Source organism: Podarcis tiliguerta (assembly GCF_965153285.1).
Source record: "Podarcis tiliguerta genome assembly, chromosome: 7".
NCBI lineage: Eukaryota > Metazoa > Chordata > Lepidosauria > Squamata > Lacertidae > Podarcis > Podarcis tiliguerta.
This window is the reverse complement of record NC_139540.1, coordinates 47,801,390-47,823,723: the sequence shown is the minus strand read 5'-3', so window position 1 is coordinate 47,823,723 and position 22,334 is coordinate 47,801,390. Positions and strand designations below refer to the sequence as shown.

The 22,334-nt window shown below is 40.0% G+C and overlaps 2 protein-coding genes across 4 annotated transcripts in view; both read right to left on the bottom strand.

The window, feature by feature from the left end:
- Window positions 1-13,133, bottom strand: part of VAPA (VAMP associated protein A) — a 31,332-nt gene extending 18,199 nt beyond the window's left edge. For both annotated transcript variants that reach the window (XM_083450222.1, XM_083450224.1), the window contains exon 1: window positions 9,004-13,133. In XM_083450222.1, the coding sequence (XP_083306348.1) occupies window positions 9,004-9,079 (76 nt within the window). In that variant the 5' untranslated portion in view covers window positions 9,080-13,133. The remainder of the gene's footprint in view (window positions 1-9,003) is intronic.
- A 1,890-nt stretch (window positions 13,134-15,023) lies between these two features.
- Window positions 15,024-22,334, bottom strand: part of RAB31 (RAB31, member RAS oncogene family) — a 42,403-nt gene continuing 35,092 nt past the window's right edge. For both annotated transcript variants that reach the window (XM_083450245.1, XM_083450246.1), the window contains exon 7: window positions 15,024-21,136. In XM_083450245.1, the coding sequence (XP_083306371.1) occupies window positions 21,039-21,136 (98 nt within the window). In that variant the 3' untranslated portion in view covers window positions 15,024-21,038. The remainder of the gene's footprint in view (window positions 21,137-22,334) is intronic.

Sequence of the window (22,334 nt, the reverse complement as noted above, 5' to 3'; positions counted from 1 at the left end):
CTTCAGAGAATGGTTGGAAGCGGGGAAGCAGAAAAAGGTCCTTCTTTCCTTCCGCTCTGCAGACAAGGCCTACACACTCTTTCCTTCAGATAAATGTATCTTTTTTGGCACCACAACTGACACATGTTAAAGGCCTATACAACTGATGGCAGAGACACCCACCTTGAGTGTTCAGTTCGCAAACTTAAGACTTGCCATATTTTTCCATGTATAAGATGACCGCTAGATCTATTGGAAGTCTAGTGGGGAGGAATTTCTCCTCCCACACCCTCAGCGCCAGCAGTGCCAGTTTTAATCTGAAATCTTAGGAGCAGTACTGTACCCAGAGCTCAGAAACTGCTCACTTTTATGAAATTCCCTGTTGCTAAATGTGCCTAGAACAATGGTAGTTTCGAATGCTGATCTTAACATGTGGAAGGGCCCATGTTGGCCACCTCATCTAAGAATGACCCCACTTGCTCTCCCTTGCTGCTCCATTTAAGCCCAGAACACCCAAGTGGTGGCACCATTTTCCTTCAAGTTCCTCATCAATGATCACCTATTCCATGAAGCATCTGGCTTAACCCTTTTGTTTGTCTCCCATCCCTCGGTAAGTACCCAAATTTAAAGTTCTTCAGGATTTATCTTGATTACATTACTTAGTAAAGAATCTCACGCATTATACATAATAATAATACATAATAATATACATAATAATAATCTGCCAACATATTACCTCATACAAATGGAAATTGGATAACTAAATTTATTTTTGTTGTTAGTTTGCATGTTACATAGAACAGTAACTCATATACTGTATTTTTCGCTCTATAACACGCACCCGACCATAACACGCACATAGTTTTTAGAGGAGGAAAATCCGTAGGCATGCCACCCGTAGGCATTCCCTCCATAACACGCACAGACATTCCCCCTTACTTTTTAGGAGGAAAAAAGTGAGTGTTATGGTGCAAAAAATACGGTATTTAAAAGTCATACTTTCAAATAATAATAATACTACTTGTCCAGCTTTAAATCACTTTGTAAGCAAGGAAAAGATAAGAAGAGATAATACAGGTACAATAAAATGTTTTCTCCTACGTGAAGTTATTTAATTGCACTGTTCACAAACTCTTTAAAATTAAAATGATTTTTTTCAAAGGAATCTATAACATTCCTTTAAAGTCAACTTACCTCGTCTTCATTTTCAGCACACTAAAAATCACATTAATAATTTAGAGCAGTACACCAACTGAGATAAGCAACTACAGGAAATGCAACATACTGATACTCTAGGATATGATAAACTAAGCAAATAATATTATGTAAGCCCCAGTTAATACACACCCAGCCAAGATCAAACCCATTATACACCTAATGTTTGCAACAAATATGTCAGGCCTTACTTCAACAACCAGCTTATCATTTCAGCAGACCAACAAAAATGAAGGTTCCAAAGCAAACACAGCACAAAAAGTTGGCAGATGGATACTGCAATAAGTTGACTGACAGAAAAAGAACCCTATGCATTTTAAGTCAAAATTATATAAATATGGTATGGTGCTTCTAGATACACAGAATTCGCCTCATGAAAGGCTACCTTTGGTCTGAGAGAAGTTGGGCTCTTATCTGTGTCCTATGGAGATTTTTATGTTGCATTCATTAATATAATCAAGGCTTTTGTGCAACAATATAATGGTATGATGTGCTGAGCCGCATTAGACAAATTATTCTGGAATGAAGTACCACCTAAGGTAGTAGAGCATCATGAATCCTTTTATTAGCCTAGATTGACTAACATCTCACAATATGATCTAGTTGTTCATTAAAGGTAAAGGTAAAGGGATCCCTGACCATTAGGTCCAGTCGTGACCGACTCTGGAGTTGCAGCGCTCATCTCACTATATTGGCTGAGGGAGCCGGTGTACAGCTTCCGGGTCATGTGGCCAGCATGACTAAGCCACTTCTGGTGAACCAGAGCAGTGCACGGAAACGCCGTTTACCTTCCCACCGGAGCGGTACCTATTTATCTAGTTGCACTTTGACGAGCTTTCGAACTGCTAGGTTGGCAGGAGCAGGGACCAAGCAATGGGAGCTCACCCCGTCATGGGGATTCGAACCGCCGACCTTCTGATCAGCAAGTCCTAGGCTCTGTGGTTTAACCCACAGCGTTGTTCATTACAGCTCCTTAATTATCAATGCATGACATACATGACCCTATATAGTTCATCCAAAAGAATTTCATCCAGTAGAAATCCTAATGACATTGCATTTATTAAACTGCAGTCTGGTGGACAAATATGAGCAACCATTATACAAAAATGAAGAGCATTAATTCCCACCTACCATTCCTTAACTATTCTAGACATATACTACTTTCTGGTTAGAAGTTACACACAATACTGGAGTGATATCATGCTCAACTGACTCAAATCTACTAAAGACATTTCTGACAAACTCCTCTGCTCCCCAGCTTTAAGTAGCCCAAACAATCTGCTTTAACTGGCTTTGTATTCAACCACTGCTGCACAGGTGGCTATAACAGGCAGAATTTTTATTCCCAGTTTTATACTTCTGTAACCATACTTCATACTACAACCTCCCTAGAACTCCCTAGCAGTGTTATTAACTGTATCGTCTATACTGTTGTGCTCTATATTGATTTGCAAAGATAAAATATAAATAAAGACTTCCAACTGCTATACAGGAAGTCATAAATTTGTTACAAAATTGTTTTAGTGCTATGATCATTCCATGAGCAGAAGGGTCCTTCCATGGGCAATATGATTCGGTCTGATATAATCCAGTGCATTTTATGTGAAATACTGGTAAGATTTAAACAATAATTTCTGGAAATATTAGACAATCATCTTAGATTACTAAAACAGTAATTACAGAAATTAGATTCAACAATGAAATGCCATGCATCTTTATTGAGAAGTCTCAGCAATTTCAATGGGACTTCTTTCCTATTAAGAGTGCATAGTATTACAGCCTAAATATCAGTTGCAAGAAGGCAACCTGCAAAATTAAAGGTGAAATCAATACCCACCTGCCCAACCGCAACTTTAAGGACTGAGTAGAATTTATGTCCAAGTAAACATGCATTAAGATTGCAGAACTAAAAAGCGTTTTGTACTTAGAATGAATGAAACCAAGTTTGTTTTGGCCAGTGATGTGGGACAGAACATTTTCCAGTGCTTTATTTTTCCACTTCATAACTTAATTAACAACAATGCATGGATATAAATGGAAAATATATTAGGCGAACTTGGCAGTTTCAATGTTTTTAGCATTGCTTACTAAATACAAGTAAAATAAAGATGCTAAATTAGATCATTCTCTAGCACATAAAAAAAACTTCTCATGCAAATTTCCATATGCAAACTAACTTGCATTGGATTTTTTTCTAAAAGGCTCTCATCACTGTTTTCAGTCCTATAATTCTATTTCTAACCTAATATATTTTGCAGTATATTTCCACCTTAGAATAAGCTAGGTGCCATTCATCACAGCACTCCCCACAATTTGATATTGCAAATAATTAAAATGTATCAACACAGAAGTTTTTGCACACAGGAAGCCAATTTACTATCTCACTTAATGGACTTCTGAAACAGAAATGCAAATGTCTAATCAATATGAGGGCTGTTTCATATTACATGTATGCAGATCTATTTTCATACTCCACATTAGACATGCAGAAGCCAAATACCAATTTGCCCCTAACAGGTATCTTAAAAATTAAATGAAAGATGTGTGTATATCAAACTGTGATGCAAGAAACAGCTATTACATTAGCCAGATCATGAAAATTCTCAATTATTTTCCTTCAGTGTCTTAAGTTTGAGAAAAACATAAACTAAGTTAAAAAAGACATAGCGATATGACAGATACATATTTAAAATGTTCCAACCCTGCCTACATGAAAGACATACCAATGACCAATTTTGGCAACTGATCTTAAAGGCAGAGGGATGGGTTTAATGGTGAGCTATTTTTACTCTTAAGTGCAAGCGTCTCAATTTGCAGTAAGTGTATATCCTTTGCAATACCAGCAGCTATGCAATGGTGAACTATACTTCTGTTATCAGATCAGTTTTAACAATTATCCACCAAGTCTCCAACATTCTGCAGTTTTCAGTTAAGCCTAAAGTATTCTACAGCCTCTGTGCTCTATTTGCAGAGATTTCCAAAAATGCTTAAACCTTTTGATGCACCAATACAACATTACAAAATATGCCATCATGACTTCACCATGGTGAAATTCCATCAGTAACTAAACTACCTGTACTTCAAATGTAATAACAAAGCATGACATGTTGTTCTTTAATATGGGCAGTGTTAACAATGGCTAGTGTAAACTTGTAACCAACAGAGCATAGTTATGTGTGGCACCTTAAATCCACTGGGTGAAATACAATTATTTAAACTGCTTGTGTAATGGAACTTCTGGTTTCTCTTTTCCAGTGTGAGAAACTCATGATATATAAGCTAATCGCCAAATGGCACCTTAAACCAAGGTTGTGGTCACCACAACAGAATGTCTAGACACCATTTTTTAACAATGAAATTTATTTTTATTATTATGATTTTTTATTTCATTTCTATATTGCTTTATATTTTAAAGATATAATGTGTTTACAACACATTAAAACATCAAATAAAACAATCCAGAGTAAAACAAATGCAAGCTTTAAGGAAAATATTTCAGATTCTTCCGTAAGTGACATTTTGCTTTCCCCTGTTTATTTATTTACCTACTTAATTTATATAGCTGCCCCACAGCTGAAGTAATCTAGGAAGGCAGTGTGGTGTAGTGGTTAGAGTATTAGACTAGGACCTGGAAGGCCAGGGTTCAAATCTCCACTCAGTCATGAAGCTCACTGGGTGACCTTGGGCCTGTCACCGCCTCTTAACCTACCTCACAGGGTCGCTGAGGTAGGGAGGGAGGAGGAGGGAGGGAGTGAACCATGTACTCTTCTGCTTACCTGCTTAAGAAAGCTGGAGAAGCCAGTCAGATGGAGATCTGCATGTGGTCACAACTGGACTCATGCCAGTAGCAAAACACAACTAATTTCTAACACTGCTCTTCTAACTTCCATCTGCCCCCCAAATTTGTTTCAAGGGGTCCCCTGGAAGGGGAAGCCCCATTACACGAGTGGACACCCATTCAAGCTACAATGGATCTCACCCTTAAGGATATAGCACATAGTTACAATAAGGTGTCTTCTATTGGGTCAAGCTATTGACCACCTAGCCAAGTATTTCAGCTGGCAATTCCTTTCCAAGGCAGACATCTCTTTCAGCCCTACTATATGATAAAATTTAAATCGGATATCTGAGGGATTTAACATTGCTATTCATGATTGAGGCCCATCTATTTCAACTTTAATTTAACCACATGCAGTTATGCATTGTTATTAAGAATGTTTCATCATTACTGGATTTAAGAGGCTTTTTATTAAGAAACGTGTGTTTTTTTACAAAGGAAACATTTTAAAATAAATTTTATGGCAATGCAATAAGCTATTAACTCGAAATCAATCTGTCCTGACTAGAGAATGACAGCCTGGCATTGACTGCTCAACTGTAACTTTTAAGAACATGAAATAGTAATTTTGAACTTATATTTGAAATACTTTTGTCTTGTTTACCACTTAAGCACACTTGCATTATCAGCAACATACAAAGGCAATGAAAGTGACCCATCTGTTTGTACTACTCAAACGGTGAACTGCAGCAAAATCTTTTATTCTGAATTATGATGTAAAGAGTTTTAGCCTGTTTCAGCATAATATTACAATTTTTTAAAAGTGTTCATATTATAAGCTTTTCTGGGGTTTAAATATGGATCCAATGTAACTACTACCCTTCTTCTAAATATGACATTGTCAGCAATGTCAAAACATCGTTGGAACTGTGTCATAAACTTTCAATTATTTTGTATTATCACAATTCTTGGTGTAACTTTAAACAAATTTTTACAAGCTGCAGTATGTCTAAAAGTCAGGTTATCATAACTACTGAAATTATGTGCATTCCTGTAGCACTTACATCCTGATCTGAAACATTTGCACTGAATTGTCTGCCTGCAATATCAGTATAAGGTCACACTTGTGATATTGCACTGGCACAGCACTTCATATATTCTGTCCTAAGCCTTTATTTGCTAGGGAAACCTGTTTTAAGATTGTGGCAGAAATCCAGTTTATCAGAGCTCTGGATGAGAATGTGTCCAGATCCTTCTGTATTCTGAAACAAACTGAAATCCCATTACTTAATTGTTTCAATACATTTGGCAATGACAATCATTTTACTTATAAGGTAAAGGTAAAGGATCCCTGGATGGTTAAATCCAGTCAAACGCAACTATGGGTTTCACTTTCAGGCCAAGGGAGCTGGTGTTTGTAAATATTTGTATATTTACTTATACAAATGTCTATATATGCCAGTGAGACTCAAGGGCAAGACTCAATAGGCCTACACTTGGTTTACATGGACTGTACATTACCACATTGTGGTTGCTACTCTAAGCAAACTTACTTAGAAGTTTTATCAGAGTAAACAGGCTTACAAGTATATTCATTTCAGATTTAAATTTAACTGAGGCAACAGTACTAAACACACTAACTTGAATTCAGGACAACTTACTTTTGAATAAACAGACAGGCTAGTCCAGCATACCAAGGGTAAGGTGCCTCTATGTATTCTATCTAGCTAAGGACTGTACACCTTCAGCTTTGCCATCCAAGTTGTTGTTGTTTTTTAAGCTGAAAATGCCACTGACTGGGCTTTATACAAACAAAGCAAATGTTCTTCTTTTAAGTTACTTTTGAGTTGTGTTCAGGTACTATAATGAAGCCACTATCTGGTTTTATGCTACAGATTATTCTAAAAATGCAAACATGATATCAGGAATGTTAAAAAACTGATTTAAAAAGTAGCATGCCTCCCAACAGGTAGATGCTTCAAAAATTCCTCTGAAGTAAACCTTAACTGATTCAACTAGATGACTTCCCTAGGTAATGCAAGAACCAAAGCTGAAGGCCTGCTGCAGACCCATGTATACTTACCTGAGAGTAAATCTAATAAAGCTTACTGGGAATTACTTCTGGGTAAACACACATCAGCTCAAGCTGTATGTCACACAAACTTTCAATGGCCAGAGTCTATAAGAATTCCACAGATGTTTCCACAACATTCTATCTTACCCTTCATCCCACCTCCACCACAAAAAGCTCATAATGAGTAACTTTTATCAATTAAGTCTAAATTTTTGCATTTTCATATCTTCCTCCTGAACACGTTATCTGTAAATTTCACAAAAAAAATAGTGAGATTCCCAAGCAATGAGTTTAGCTTGAGGTTTTAAACTAAAACTGATTTATGACTGTCAAGTTGCAACGCAGCTTGGAGATTCTGAAATGTTATATAAAAGATAAAAAATAAAATAAAGAAATTAAATTATAAAATGATACCTGAATTCACAACTTCCTTCTTTGAGCAACAAGATTTTATCACCCCAAGTGTCCAAAAAACACCAATATGTCATTTTAACTGCCTGCTCCCCTAAACTCCCATTAATCAACCTTTGAATATTACAAATTTGCTCAAAATGATGTATTTTTCAGTTAGAGTTACAATCTAGCTCAAGGTAGGTTATAGTATTACTATAGTCCTCCCTATACCTAACTCAGTAACTTAAATAATATTAATTCCTCTTATAAGCGGACAACTGAGACCTAGATTGTGATGTTTCCAAAGCCATCCATTCAACCTAGTGCTAATCAGAGACAGAGTACAATTTTACGACTAACAGAGTATGTTTACTGTGTTTTGGCAATTACCCTCCAAGAATCTTGGCTCTTTTCCGAATGGCATTACAATTTCATCACCATCTATATCACTGCTATAATGGGGGATAACTAAAAAAAAAAATTAACATTCTGTATATATTGCATTAGAAACATTCTGCAAATAAGAACACACCGAATACCGAAGCAACAAATACTCAAAGCACAGAAACTTATCCTGTACTTTGTACATGATTCTTATATTCGATGCACGGTCTCAGGAAACACACCTGCGGGGCTGGGGGAGGGGAAGCTTTTATTTCTGCCAACAACAACAAAAACGTGTCGTTCACTAAACCCGAGGTGTCCAATATCAAGAGTGTCGTTGCTATGGAAAACGCCCATTACCGAGCTCCTTACATGACACGTCAGAGGGCGTTGGTGCAAGATACCACCACTCGACTACAGGTATATCAGAATGGAAGAATCGAGGTGGCAACGAAATCGGGGGAAGGGAAGGCGCCGCCTGGAAATGTTGGAAACGTGCAGAGTTTCCCCCTCCCCCATCTTATACAAGGGCTGCCCAGCCGCATCTTGAGCCTCTCCTGGAAACACGGGTGGCGCGAAAGCCGTCCCCGCACTCCTCTGACAGCGGCGAGCGGGTGGCCGGCCAAGAGGAGATTTGGCCCAAGCAGGGCCTGGCCCGGGCTGCGCTGCGGAAGAGGAGCCCGGGGAGGGGCGGAGGAGCTGGCAGCGCCTAAGGCCGGCTCCGCAGACTCGCCAGGCCGGCTTCCCTCTCTCGCCCTCCGCCGGCGGATGGAGCCGTAGCTGGGGCCGGCCAAACCGGCTGCTCAGGATGACGCGGGGAGGTCGGGGAAGCGGGGAAGGGAAGAGAGGCTCCCGCCTCAGCACCGCACACCGACGGCGAACCGGGGCGGGAGAAGACAGGAGGAGAGAGCAAGATGGCGACGGCGACGCCTCGTCCCGTCCCTCCCGATTCAAACCTCCCACCCGAATCTCCGCGGAAGGAGGGCGGCTGGGCCAGGCCTTCTTGCCGCCCGCTCCGCTCTCCTCCCCACACATCTCTCAGCCCCACCGCTAAACACGGCGCCGGGCGGGGGAGGAAAGAGTTGCCTTTCCCCGTCCACCCTTTTGGGTATCGCTGCCGCCGCCCTCCCCCACCCATTGGGAAGGATTCCTGCTCCTCCGCCCGCTCTCTCTCTCGTACCTTTGAATTTGAGGTCGGTGGGCGGATCGAGGACCAGGATCTGTTCGTGCTTGGAGAGAGCCCCGGCGGCCGCCATCGCTGCTCCCTCGCTCGCTCAGTCCGGGAGGAGGAGGAGGCGGAGGAGAGGGTGGGTGGGTAGGTAAAGGGAGGACACTCCGGTCGGGGAGGGAGGGAGGGAGGAAGGAGAGAAGGGAAGGGACGCCGACCGAGGAGTAGCAGTCGTAGCAGCAGCAGCAGCAGCGCCCGCCGCCTCCTCCTTGCTCCCTCTAGAGGCGCGCGCGGACAGAGAGGCGCGCGCGCCGCCTTCCTTCCTCTCCTCTCTCTCTCTCCCTCACACACAAACTCTCTCTCTCTCTCCGCCGCCGCCTCAGCTTTCTTCTTGCCCGCTTTCCTTTCCCCCTTCTTCTCCCGTTAAGGACTTGGCTCGCTCTGTGAGGAACCCCCGCGCGGCTGCCCAGCGCACTGCGATCGACGCCGACGACGGCACGGGGGCGAGGGCAGCGGCCGCCTCAAGCTCTGGCACCCGCACGTCAGCCTATGGGGAGAAAGGCAGGCAGGCAGGCCCGTGCGCGCGCGCGCACGCACGCACGGCCACGCGCGAAGACACATAACACCAACGCCGCTTCAAGTCTCCGCCTGCTCGTCCCTCTCCCCCGCCCCCCTCCCCCCGGTCGGTTGACAGGTCTGGTCGCTAGACGCGGGCCTCCTCCTCCTCTCACGTGGGCCGGGAAGGGGGGGAAGCTGTCACGCGCGCCCTGAAGGCGCCACGGGTTTGGGTTTTGGGCAGTCAGGAAGGAATTCTCCCCTCCGGAGGAGGTGGGTGGGGGGATACTGTGTGGTACTCGGGGCAAACCGGAAGGAGAAAATGACACCAAAGGGTTAAAGCATCGGGAGTCTCCAACAGCGGAAAAGGAGGCGGGCTGGGAACTGTTGGTTCCCAGCATGCATCGCTCCCTAGCTCCTTCGGAGGTTCGCTGGACGTTGCATGCTGGGAGTTGTAGTCGCCAAACAAAGGAGAACCGGAGTTGACTTGGGTTAGAGAGGTAGCCGGTCCGGGTCTCTGTTCCCTCTGTACATTCAGTGCTGGCGACACTTAATTGCCCCCGTGTGGCAGGAGTGGCCGGGTTAAATGCTTAATGTTAAATTCGAAACAGATAACTTGTTTTGCGCTGAGGATCAGAAAGAAAGGGAAACTGGATTTATTTATTTTTCACTTGAGTTCTTTCAATAACGCTTGCTTTGTTATTTTTACCACCGTAAATATTGCTGGGCTGGACATAAATTTGCAAAAATCGCACAATCTGTTTAGCAGAATAAGCCTGTTCGCTCTCTTTGCCCAGATTCCCTTGGCAAAGTGTGTTTTTTGCACCTTGAGACCTTGACCCCTCTAACTGAGGTTGGCACAAGGGTGTGGGTGTGGAAATACTGATAACAGAATTATCTGAAAATACATAAAATTCCAAGCAATTGCACATACTTTTATTGATAAGCAGCTATCACTTGGAATATATGGTGGGGAACACATCAGAATTAAACTGCAGTGGTAATAAAAATATACTGTATAAGGAATAATAAAAGCATTGGCACACCCATTGCAGACATAGTAGAATTACAATCAATGTATCACATTTAAAATGAATATATGTTGTCACAATGAGAACAAAATATAGATGTTGACATACCCAATTGTACAGGGAACCCCAGGGGAAAAAAGAGAAAAGAACAGATCTTAGGGCAGCCACTAAAATGTAGTAACTGACCAGAAATTGTTCAGTTACAAGCATCTGAACTCACAAGACAATTGTGCCAATATTTGTTTAGGTACAGGAATTATGAGTCTTGCTCATAGCTGTCAAATGTCCCTTATTTGAAGGGACAGTCCCTTATTCCAGCGACATGCCACACTGCTGTCCCTTATTGATGGATGTCCCTTAAATGTCCCTTAAATGATGTCCCTTAAATTTCAAAGGAAGCAGCTCCTCTCCCTCCCTCCCTGCCGGCCAGGGAGGAGGGAGGCTCCAACTGTGTTACTTGGCTGTGTTGCTCACCCAATAAGAAGTCTAAGAATGATGGGGGGTGGAGCTTGCATGCCTTGTGTGTGGCTAGGGGGCGTTTTGAATGCTGAGGGGCGTTTTGAATGCTGGATGCCATTTTGTTGCACGTGCTGCTGCAAACTTTGCAGTGCAAAGCCAGGCTGGGGAGCCATCTTAAGTTGAGGCTGCATAGGCCTTGTGGTGCATGTGATTCAGATTCTATTCAGTTGAACCTCTGGTTACAAAATTGATTAGACAGTGTTCTCGAAGCTACCAGCATGAGTTTGACCAGACTGCAGGAGGACAGGAAGACTGGAGTGCCTGGAACACTTGAGGCTGCAGGTCCCTTATTTTGGCTGATGGTCCCTTATTTTCAAGGCTGCTGGCCCCTTATTTTCAAATCTGTAAATTGACAGCTATGGTCTTGCTCAGGATGCATGACATGTTAACCACAGTCCTATGCTTGTTTACTTAAAGAAAGTCTTGCTGTAGTGCTCAGTGGAAAGCTCCACTAGAATGTATACAGCAGAACAGGAAACATATCACCAAATCATAGAGAATGCTGGTGTGGTTATGTGCAGGCACTAGGCAGCTACCAGAGGCAAGGGTCTTTTCTTCAGAAAAAAAATGAGCAAAAAGGAACACAAATTTGCCTTTAAAGTGCAAACAGGCAATAAGGGATGCAGAAAAGGCCTTGCAGTGGGATTGAGTGAGATTTGGTTGCCCTGATGGATATTTATCAAGAACGGGACAGGAATTCAGCAGGGCTCTTATTTTATTGATTTGAAGGTAAGGCATTGGCTTGCAGCCCAAATCTCCAACATAACTCAACTGAGTTAAAAAATAATAATAATAGGACTTTTGTTAGGGTTATTTTTTTCTGAAATGTCAGTATGACTTTCATTGTTTTCATAATCCAAAAAATTGGGACGATAGAAATTTTAAAAATAATACTGACTTTTTAATGTACTTCTGTTCTTACTTTTAGTCTACATTCAGTTTATTGCAAATATCTTACGTAATTACATGCAACTAGTTCCATATCAAGAAGTACTATTCTTGCATTTTTATCTGAGGTGATTTATAAAACATTTATTCCTTTTCAGTCAGCTTGTATAGTTTTATAGATGGAATCTTTGACAGTCTCCTGTTGAATTATTCATAGGGCCACGGTATGGGTGATACTAATGAGAACTTGCTAGATTGGAGCTTGCAACCGATACAATGTACGTGTCTCTGCATTTTGTGCGTGAGAGAGAGAAAGAGGGGGAGAACCTTTTCCTACTCCTCCAGATCTTGTGTGACTTGTAATCATAGAATCAATATAAAGTAATATTAAGCTTTAATAGTAGACAAAGCTTGCGAGTAGCTGTTTCTGCTGCTTTATGCATCTTGCCATGGTTAAATCCTTTGGGTTGCCATGTCCAGACACTGGTACCTTTAAGAGCTGCATAACATGAAACTTTCTGCCAATTGCAGCGCTTTTCCATTACAGTACTAATATTGTAATGAGGACTGCAGTATTAGGCAAAACCTGCCATATTATGGAATTCTTAAAGCTACAGGACCCCTCTCAGAGCCTTGACTCAGTACATCCATTTTCTCATCTTTTGCAATCTGCACTGGTGTTCTTTCCTGAAAGTGCTCAAGGATTTGTGCTGCTTCCCTCCCCCCAACACCCCCCAAAGTCATAATTCATTGATGCACAGTAATAGATGTAGAGCCAACTTGAAAATATAAATGGCAGGTAAGTGGTTTATCTTTGGAACAGACTAGTTTTTACATGCAGTGGGCACCATGCAACTACCTCAAGCCTACCCATAATTACATAGAGTGACAGAGCTGATATGTGAATAAGGAGGGAAAAGCTCCTGAAGCTGAGCTTGCTGTTTAATTTCAGGGAATCTATTTCACAACTCTGGTAGGTAACCTAAGTGCTTTAACAGACTTGAATGAGCAAGTGGAGGTTTGAAGTACATACAGTATTTTATCAGATATATTACCAGGAGTCTTTGAGAAATCACAGGTGTATTTAAAGTGACACTCCTTGATAAAGCTCTACTTCGCTTTGATATTTATTTTTTGAAGTATGAAATATCTGTTTACACACACAAACACCTCTAAGACCTTTAGAACTGAAAAATAAAATTGTACCTTTTAATATAAAGAAACAAAAATAAATTATTCTGCACTACCTTATTTGGCAGTGATCTTGCATTGATAGCAAAGTGGTTAACTTTTTAATGGACAGTTCTGTTTCTGTTGCTCCATAGGAGATGGATCCACACGACGTGTCGCCATAGTATTTTGAAATCATATTTAGTCTCTTTTACAAGCTTGAGTCTACTAACTGATCTGAGATCAAACTACTGTTATTACATATCTGTTACAAACTATATAATAGCACAAGCCAACTCATTCAGGAAAAACGTATCTGTGTACTAGCCCCATAAAGAGTTGACATTGCTTTTACAGATGAAAGCATTGGTTCAATATGATATAAAATTATCTGTCCTTATCTTTTACATCTATCAAGCTTCCCTTATACTTCCTACCAGACCAGAAAGCCCTGAGCACTACAACAATCCCATTGTTGGTCATTCAGTTTTAGCATTAATAATTCAGTTGTAAGACGGACTGTTAAACATTTGACATTTAATGCATGTAAATAATTTTGTGTTTTCTTTCTATACGCAGCCACGAACCTACGATAGTATCTTTCTTTCTTCTACCTTTCTTGTATTATTTTTACTTATTGAGGCATTTTAATCAATAATTAACGTATCTCAGATCCATTCCTGCCTTGCAGCTGGATTGGGAGTTATTATTCAGCTTCGAAGATTCTGCATTTTTCAACTGTTATTGGGTACCAAGAACAGTGGAGGGAGCGCTCTTGGTAATTCCTGCACCTTCAGCTGTTTAGAGGCACCAACCTGGGAGAGGGGCCCACCTTATTTCTGTGACTTAAGTTGTTGTAAACTGGTATTGATATTGTGTTGCGATGTTGTAACCCATCCAGGGGGTGTATGGTGAAGGGCAGTTAAGTGGTGGTGGTGATGATGATGTCATAAACAACTTGAGAGCCGGACACTTACAAGAGCCTCATCTTCCCTACTGCCTGATGTGAGCCTTACATACATCTCATAAGGACCTCCTAGGGATGCTACAACTACTGGAGATTTGACTGGCAGCCACTGAGGGTAAGCCATTTCTGTAGTGGCACTCTTTTTTTGCAGACCCACATCTTCTAAACTTAGGCAAGCACCATCCATGATGGTATCCCTGCACCTCCTTAAAATGTAGTTATTCGACCAAGCTTTTGCTGATGCATAATTCTGGTTTTAGCTGGCTTTTACATTTCTACCTGATTGCAGCTGCATTTTACGATGTACTTGGTTTTCTTTTTTTCGTGTTCACCACCTCAAGACCTTGGTGGCAGGTAGTATAGAAATGTTCTTTAAAAATATAATAAACAACCTACAGCAATGTCTTTCCAGGTGTATTTGTGATTTTATAACCCCCTTCCAATACCAGAGCTCAATATAAGTTAAAGCCTCCAGAAAAAAATAGTTTCAAGGATGTGTGAATAGCCAGAGGCATCTTAAATATGGCACCTGCTTACATTTATGGGAAAGTAAATCCCACTGAGTACAATGAGACTTATTCCCAAATAAGTCTACATAAGACTGCAGCTTCATATCTCACAAATTGCATTGGATGTGCAGCTGTTTTATTTAAAAGGTGTAGAAGGAATGGTCGCAAAAATGATTTGCATAGTTAATTCTTAAAGTTATATTGTCAGATTACTTACAGACTGCTTACAAAAGTTTTCAATTGATTTTATGCAAAATGGTGGAAGAACCAAACTTTTGCATAGGCTTGTAAATGCTTTTCTATACAGAAAAGAATGTCCATCAGGAAATATAAGTGCTTTCTGTTCTGATCATTGTTCTCTTTTATTTTTGTCATCTAATAAAGGCAAAAAGGTGCAAAAATTAAGAATATTTATTAGTATCATTCATTATTGATTAAATAAAAAATGATTGTTTTAGACACAAATCTTGTTTCTGATCATACAATTACAATATAGACACAACAATATTAAAAGATTATAACATCTCATACATAACCACCAATGGGTCCAGCCCATTGAAAGCCCTTGCATAAACAACACAGAGTGATAGTACAAAGTATTACACTGGAATTTATTGCTTTTCTGGGTTTAAACAAATAAGATGGAATAAGAAAAAGCATATGTCTACACAGAAATAGTGCCATGAGCACAGAAGCACAATCACAATTGTATGGATGAAATCAACTATATTAAATATTATTCACTTGTATTATATTGAAGCACACTAGATAAATCTGTTGCCATTTGAAGATTCATCTCTTGTTCTGAAGCTTGCTGCCATCGGTCAACAGATACATGTGCACTATTATGCTATTTTAACACTTTAGACTGGCAGATATAAATCAAAAATCCTGGGAGAAAATGGGGGCTAGACTCAGGGAAGTGCATCATAAGAGCCCAATTCACCTCCCCTCACATTCCTTTTGCTGGAAATGGGTCAGCCCCTGTCATCTCTAAAAGAATCCTAGTGGAGCGATTTGGGCTTTTGGGATGCATGCCACATCTTCAGTGCCCAATTCATTCTCCATTCATGATGTCTTTCTGAGGCAGTGGAATATAGGCCCCTGTGCCATTGAGATGATCTTTTCCAGAGCACCATCAACCAGGATCAGCCAAAGTTGTTCCACCAAGCCAAGCAACTGTTTTCACTAAGAGGTAAATAAAATATGCCAACTTCTTGGTCAGCTAACATAGCTCTCTTGCTCCAGGTGGCATGAGGGATGCAGGAATGAAGTAAGTCCTGTTGAGTTTAATGGGACCTTTTAAAAAATAAGTATGTTTCTGATTGTATACACTACACTACACTGCAAACCAGAATTATCCAGTAGAAATAGCTACCAATATATATAGAATGATACATATGTTAATATACATATTGGCATTTTCTGCACAATGCTCTTGTCATAAGGAGACTTTTAAAAAGCGATCAAATGAGTACCGCTATACACAAATGTTATATGGAATATGTTATCTATACAACTGTTCTTGGCTTACATCTGCTAATAAGGACCAGATATAAATCATAGCTACATTAACAATATGCTGCTGCCCCCATATCTGTCTGGAGGTGTTGATGCAATTGCTTTAAGAAGTCATATGTATGAGTTCAACCATTAAGTCCAAATCTTAATATCTGAGGGATTATGAAGCAAACAAACACAAAGTCAACATATAAATAGACAATTCATGGTTTTCTTTTCCTTCAAAAAGCAGTTCATTCATGTGATTCCAGAAACTTGTACTCATTCCAACTAAAGAATGACTCTCTTGAGCTGAAAACTCATGATATACTGGATTTGCAGATTATGCTATAGCTATGTTAGCACTTGTTCCACTTAAAGTATTCCAGAGACACATGTCGGGCTAGCTGGTCAAGACGGGCATTTTGTACTGTAATCAGATGATGTTACCTACAGATACAAATATTTTCCAGCGTTGCTCTATGACCCAGCCAAGCACTTAGCCAAAGCTCTGGTCCACATCTGTATAACATTAACAGTGTGGCATGTGCTGGAGATTTTGCATTGCTGTTGAGCAAGAGTAGGAAGCAATAGCCAGTATCTCTTTTAACCAGCAGTCGTGTAATGTGCCCTACTGCAGCCTGCATTGTGTCAACATTAGCAGTCATATTCCACCACCATCCTACATCCTAGAGGTTCTTACCTGCAGTTCAGCGGCATATTCCTTCCCAACATCAGTGACAATATCATCATGACACCAAAATCACCATCACATTAGTCATGGGATCAAGTCACTTTTTGTCAGATGTTCTGTGACTCTATGGCCTTGCTGTAGGCCAGATATATTTGGAAATGCCTTCTAATCACCAGTAACCATAGAAACATCAGGACTGCAAAGCCCGAAGTTCAAAATGTGGGGGTGGGGGAAACCATGCCACTCCCAATGTAACACCAGCTCTACTCCTATACCTGGTATAATCACCATGCCAACTAAGAATGGTAGCTCCTGTTAAATTGGGACCTAGCATAATATTGATTACAATGGTCTATTTCAAATCCAAAGGAGGGAGAATCTAAATACCAGTCATTGTGCAAGCTGCATGCTATCTTATGAAGGGGAAATGGGAGAGGGAAACCTTTTGAAACAGCAGCTTATCAATAGTTGCAGTGTTGAATATACTTGAATGTAATTGCCACAGAATAAATTCTACAGAAAACTGAAAATGTGGCTGAAGTTCTGCATTCTGCTTGGTATATAAATCCCTCTTATTTTAATGGACTTGAGCATAGAACCACTTTTCAGAATAGGAACAGATATTAGTTGTGAAAAGGTAAAAGTCACTCCTGTGCACAGCTAAAGCCACATCCTGTATAGCAGTACAAGTGATGCCCTACTTTTCTCTTATTTGTGATTTTGACCTTTCATTCTGAAACAAATGACATTTTACATTTTGTCCAAATGATCAAACCTAACAAAAGCCTGTTGAGACTGGTATTATGCTTCCATATACCTGCTTAATCTTGGAAGACCTTGTCAGTGTCTCCAGTTCTTCACACTTTCCTACGCCACTGAATTTGTTAAATACATGAAGATAACCTATTTTCTCTGCTCTACAGTTACTATACTCTGAAGCTCACATTTTATCAAATAGGTCTACAGGAGATAATAAAGCAATTTCATTCCACAGAAATGATATACTTGAGACCAGGTCATGAGACATGAGGGTTTTGTGTATCAGCTTCCAGGGCCTAAGTAGAGAATGCTCATGCAAAACCACCTAATTCCTCTTATTTAAGCTGTGCCTCTGGTTTGGGCTACTATATTCTGGAGTATATCGCTTCTGAGTATAGCATTTTTGCTGGGCTCTGAAAGTTAGACTACTATGAAACAAATAATGGTGAACTATGCGCTGACAAACACACATTTCTATAGTTCTGTAAAGTAATGGAGTTTCAGTTCAGTTGGCATGAAAAAATAGTTTTGCAATAAAACAGTTTATCCATAAAACACATAAATGCACCTACTCTATAACTTATGATGGGTTATACTTGCTTCTCCCAATCAACAATATTCTGCTCTCTTATTATAAATATATACATTATGCCATGTATATGCCATATACATTAATAGAAGACATGTAAAGCGACTTAAAGGTAAAGGACCCCTGGACAGTTAAAGTCCAGTCAAAGGCGATTATGGGGTGTGGCACTCTTCTTGCATTCAGGCCTAGGGCGCTGGCGTTTGTCCACAGACAGCTTTCCAGGTCATGTGGCCAGCATGACTAAATGACTTCTGGCTCAATGGAACACTGTGATGGAAGCCAGAGCGCACAAAAATGCCATTTACCTTCCCACCACAGCGGTACCTATTTATCTGCTTGCGCTGGGATGCTTTCAAACTGAACAGCCATATATATTAACAGAAGACAGGTAAAGCAGCTTGTAATAATTTGGAATCATATCTCGAATGCTTTGTAGCATTTTCCCCCCTACTCCATCTTTTATAATATTTCATGCAAAACTGGAAGACATAATTTCATTTAAACTGTCACCATTGTATACCATATTAAATTTTAAAAGTAATTAAATGTGAAGTCATTCACGGTCTGCACTGTATTAGTGATGGGTTTTGCTTTGTCTCCATTTGCAGTATCATGTATGGACCCATTCTATTGCTTGTAGAATTGATTTAACATTTTTACAGTATGAGATTTAAGCAATTTCATGTTCATTTTTTGTTTTTGAAATACTATTCCCCTATGGAAAATGCTACTGTTTTCACAACTGATCTCTTCCATCATCTTGCAAGCAGAAGCAGAACTGAGGTGGCAGAAACTATTCCAACTGCGGGGGTGGGGGTGGGGAATGGGGATTATATAGCTAACTTTGCACACACAAAAGGTCATTCTGGTTTATCATAGGAAAAGGCACATTACCCAGAACTTTATGATTTTGTCATTTGACAGTTTTAGCTCCCAAAAGGGGCTTTCTTTAGCCACTGGTAATGTGGTTCACAACCTATTCAGGTAAGAATATCTATGTATGTGAGCAGAGAAGAAAAATATTACTTCTACTTATAAGCTGGGAATTTTCAGTTCCCCCGTTTCTGTAGAAGCCCCAAAACATCACCCAAAAGCAAGAAGTACTCTGGAGTAGCATATCATGCAGCTCAATGGGCTTCTCATGGATTGCAAAATTGACTGGCTCCTCCCATGCCCACATGGAAGCATTTTCTTTGTGACTTCAGTACATAAAATATGAACAAGCAACTTAATAGCAATGTATCAATTCAATAAACTTGCCCAAACATTGAATCAGTATTGTGCGTTATCTCTATATACAGTGTCTGATGGCATGAAAATAACCTCTCCTGATGCTGTATTTGCAACCAAACTGCATTTATAAGCTGTTGTGGTACAATCTATAACAATTCACTGCACAGAAAGTTATTATTCAGCCTTCAACAGCTTCAAGGTAAATGCTAGAATAATGCAACTACCCTTTCTCAATCAACCATGAAGGGTGCATGTTGCAAAACCTATAGATATTTAAAGACAATCAACTGCACACTTCTTTTTTCAAACAGCAAAACACTGGCTTTTGAGGCTTAGATTGTGATGTAGCCATGCCACATTTCCCATGATTGTGATCAACAAGGCCATGCACAGATTTTACTAATGTATTTAGGTTGCTTTCTTCTCACAGATCAACATTATTTACGTCAGTGCTACTTACTCCACCACTTTCAACAACTTGAAACAAAGACAATGGCAAGACTGAAATGAATATGGCAACACACACATAAAATATGTGCTACTGTTCTTACCACTGTTTTTATGGACTGGAGTCCAGTGGTTGTTATTGATGCCACATAATTTGGCTACTTCCATCTGCTTATTTCCAGACATATCATTGGCATCAAATGCCAGTTCAGTATTTGTAAGGTGAAGTCCTTTAAAAGCTGATTTATACTTTGTGAAAAAGGGCAGATGTGAACAGAGCTGGGTTTGCTGCTGTCTTGTCTACCTTCAGTCCAGTAATTGAAACTGAAGGAGACAGAAGAAGAATTTAGTTCATTGTATCAAACTATGGAGCAGGGAAAGACACAACTACTGACAGATCTTCATAGCAATGCATCGCCACCAGATGGGCTTTAAATGAATTCAAGTATCTGGAGTGGAAGGTATGTTATCCTATTCATTTTTGGCTTCTGGAACAGCGTCTGCTAATCATTTTTACTATGGTAATTGGATGTTAAATGCAAACATTTTGAGTTTACAGTGCTACACCCTCTCTCGACTCCTTTAAGACTTCCTAGTGTACTTAAAAGTGTTGAGTTTGCAATTACTGCTTTTACCTTTCAAGTATAGAAAAAACTACAGCTTTAAGCTAAAAATTACCAGAATTTTATTATTTTTTTAAAAATTACTATTATTTTTATCTATTTATTGTTCAAAGATAGCTACCCAATTGGCACCCTTTTTAAGTTATTGCTTTAGAAACAAAGTCACAGAAGCCAAATCTGGTTAGAAAAAAATATTAAGAAGTACATATCCTTCACTTAGTTAAAATACCATAGTATGTTTTTTCATAAAGGTCAAATCAGAATATTGTACTGAAAATGTAACATTTGCGCTTATCAACAAAAGGCTTATTTAAAATACCCATTGGTTTAAACAGATTATTCCAATAATCTGAGTCAATATTTTAAACAGTTGATTGCTAAAATGAATTGTCCACTTTAATTGTGCAGATCCAAGACCTTTCTCCTACAATTCCAATGAAAGCACTGATATTATTGCTTTTAGACAAGATGTTCTGTCATTGAGTTTCTGAAGTCTGTAGCTCAATAAATAAGCAAATGATTTATTTTCTTTTTTCAAGTAATGCAAACCAGGTTGAGTTGGTTTAACAACACCGTTTAGTTGTTTGTGCAGTCTGCTTTCCAAGTTTTATCGTCCCACTGTTGCCATTTTCATGAGTTTCCAAGGGTGGAATCTGTCGACCTAGACATGTTGAAAAACAACACACATGCAAGTATTCAAAGCCTGGTATGTTCTTTTAGGACCAAATTGCATTCAACACAAGGGATCTGTGAACAGGAAATTCCACAGTGCTTTGAAGCCGAGATAATCAGCTAATAGTAAGGGCACAAACAGAATTGCTGCTTTGAAGTCCCTACAATTAGTTGTTCATCGGGGCTTCAAAGCCCTGCACATGGCCCTCTGTAAGCAACAACAAACAGCTGATTATCAGAGCCACTCAAGGTGCTATGCAAAGTGTTTTGCAATACTCCCACTCAGGTGACTGGTGGTGCATAGCAACCCCTTTTTCGGGACAACTTAGTCTTTACCTGCTGACAGCATACAATATCACATTTAGGGCAGATACTGTAGGTGTGGCTTAGACAAAACAGGGAGGCCTGGTGGGCCTAATTAGGACCAAGGATGAGAGGTTCTCCATCATGGACAGAATGTTTTTACACAAAAATATGATTGAATATTACTTGTGGATTTCTAAAGAACTCAGGATCAATAATCTAAGTAACAATATATTGCCAGATTTTTTGCTTCATGTTCTAGGATTTTTTTTAATGGTTTAATAGAAAAACTAAGGCAGTTGCCAATTCACTCATTCTCTGAAACATATGGCAATTTCAAGTTAAGGCACCCTTTGGAACGTCTGTATCGTGTAAGATGCCCATCAAATTTGCAGATGACACCAAACTGGGAGGGGTAGCCCATGCTGCAGAAGACAGAATCAGGATTCAATATGACGTTAACAATTGGAGAACTGGGTCAAAACTAACAAAATAAACTTCAATATAGACAAATGTAAGATTCTACCCTTGCACAGGAAGGACCAGCTCCATGTGCAGAGGAGGGGGACCAAAATTATCAAGGGTCTAGAAGCCAAGCTTTATAAGGAATGGTTGAGTTTGGTATATTTAGCCTGAAAAAGATGAGACTCTGAGAGGAGATATGATAGCCATCTTCAAATATCTAAAGGGCTGTCATGTGGAAGATGGAATCTTATTTTCTCCTTCTCTGGAGTCTAGGACCCAAAATAATGGAAGTTACAAGAAAGTAGAATCTGACTAATCAGGAAGAACTTTCTGACAGTAAGAGTGGAACTGTCTCCCTCAGGAGGTGATGGACTCTCCTTCTTTGGAGGCTTTTAAACAGAGGTTGGACAGCCATCTGT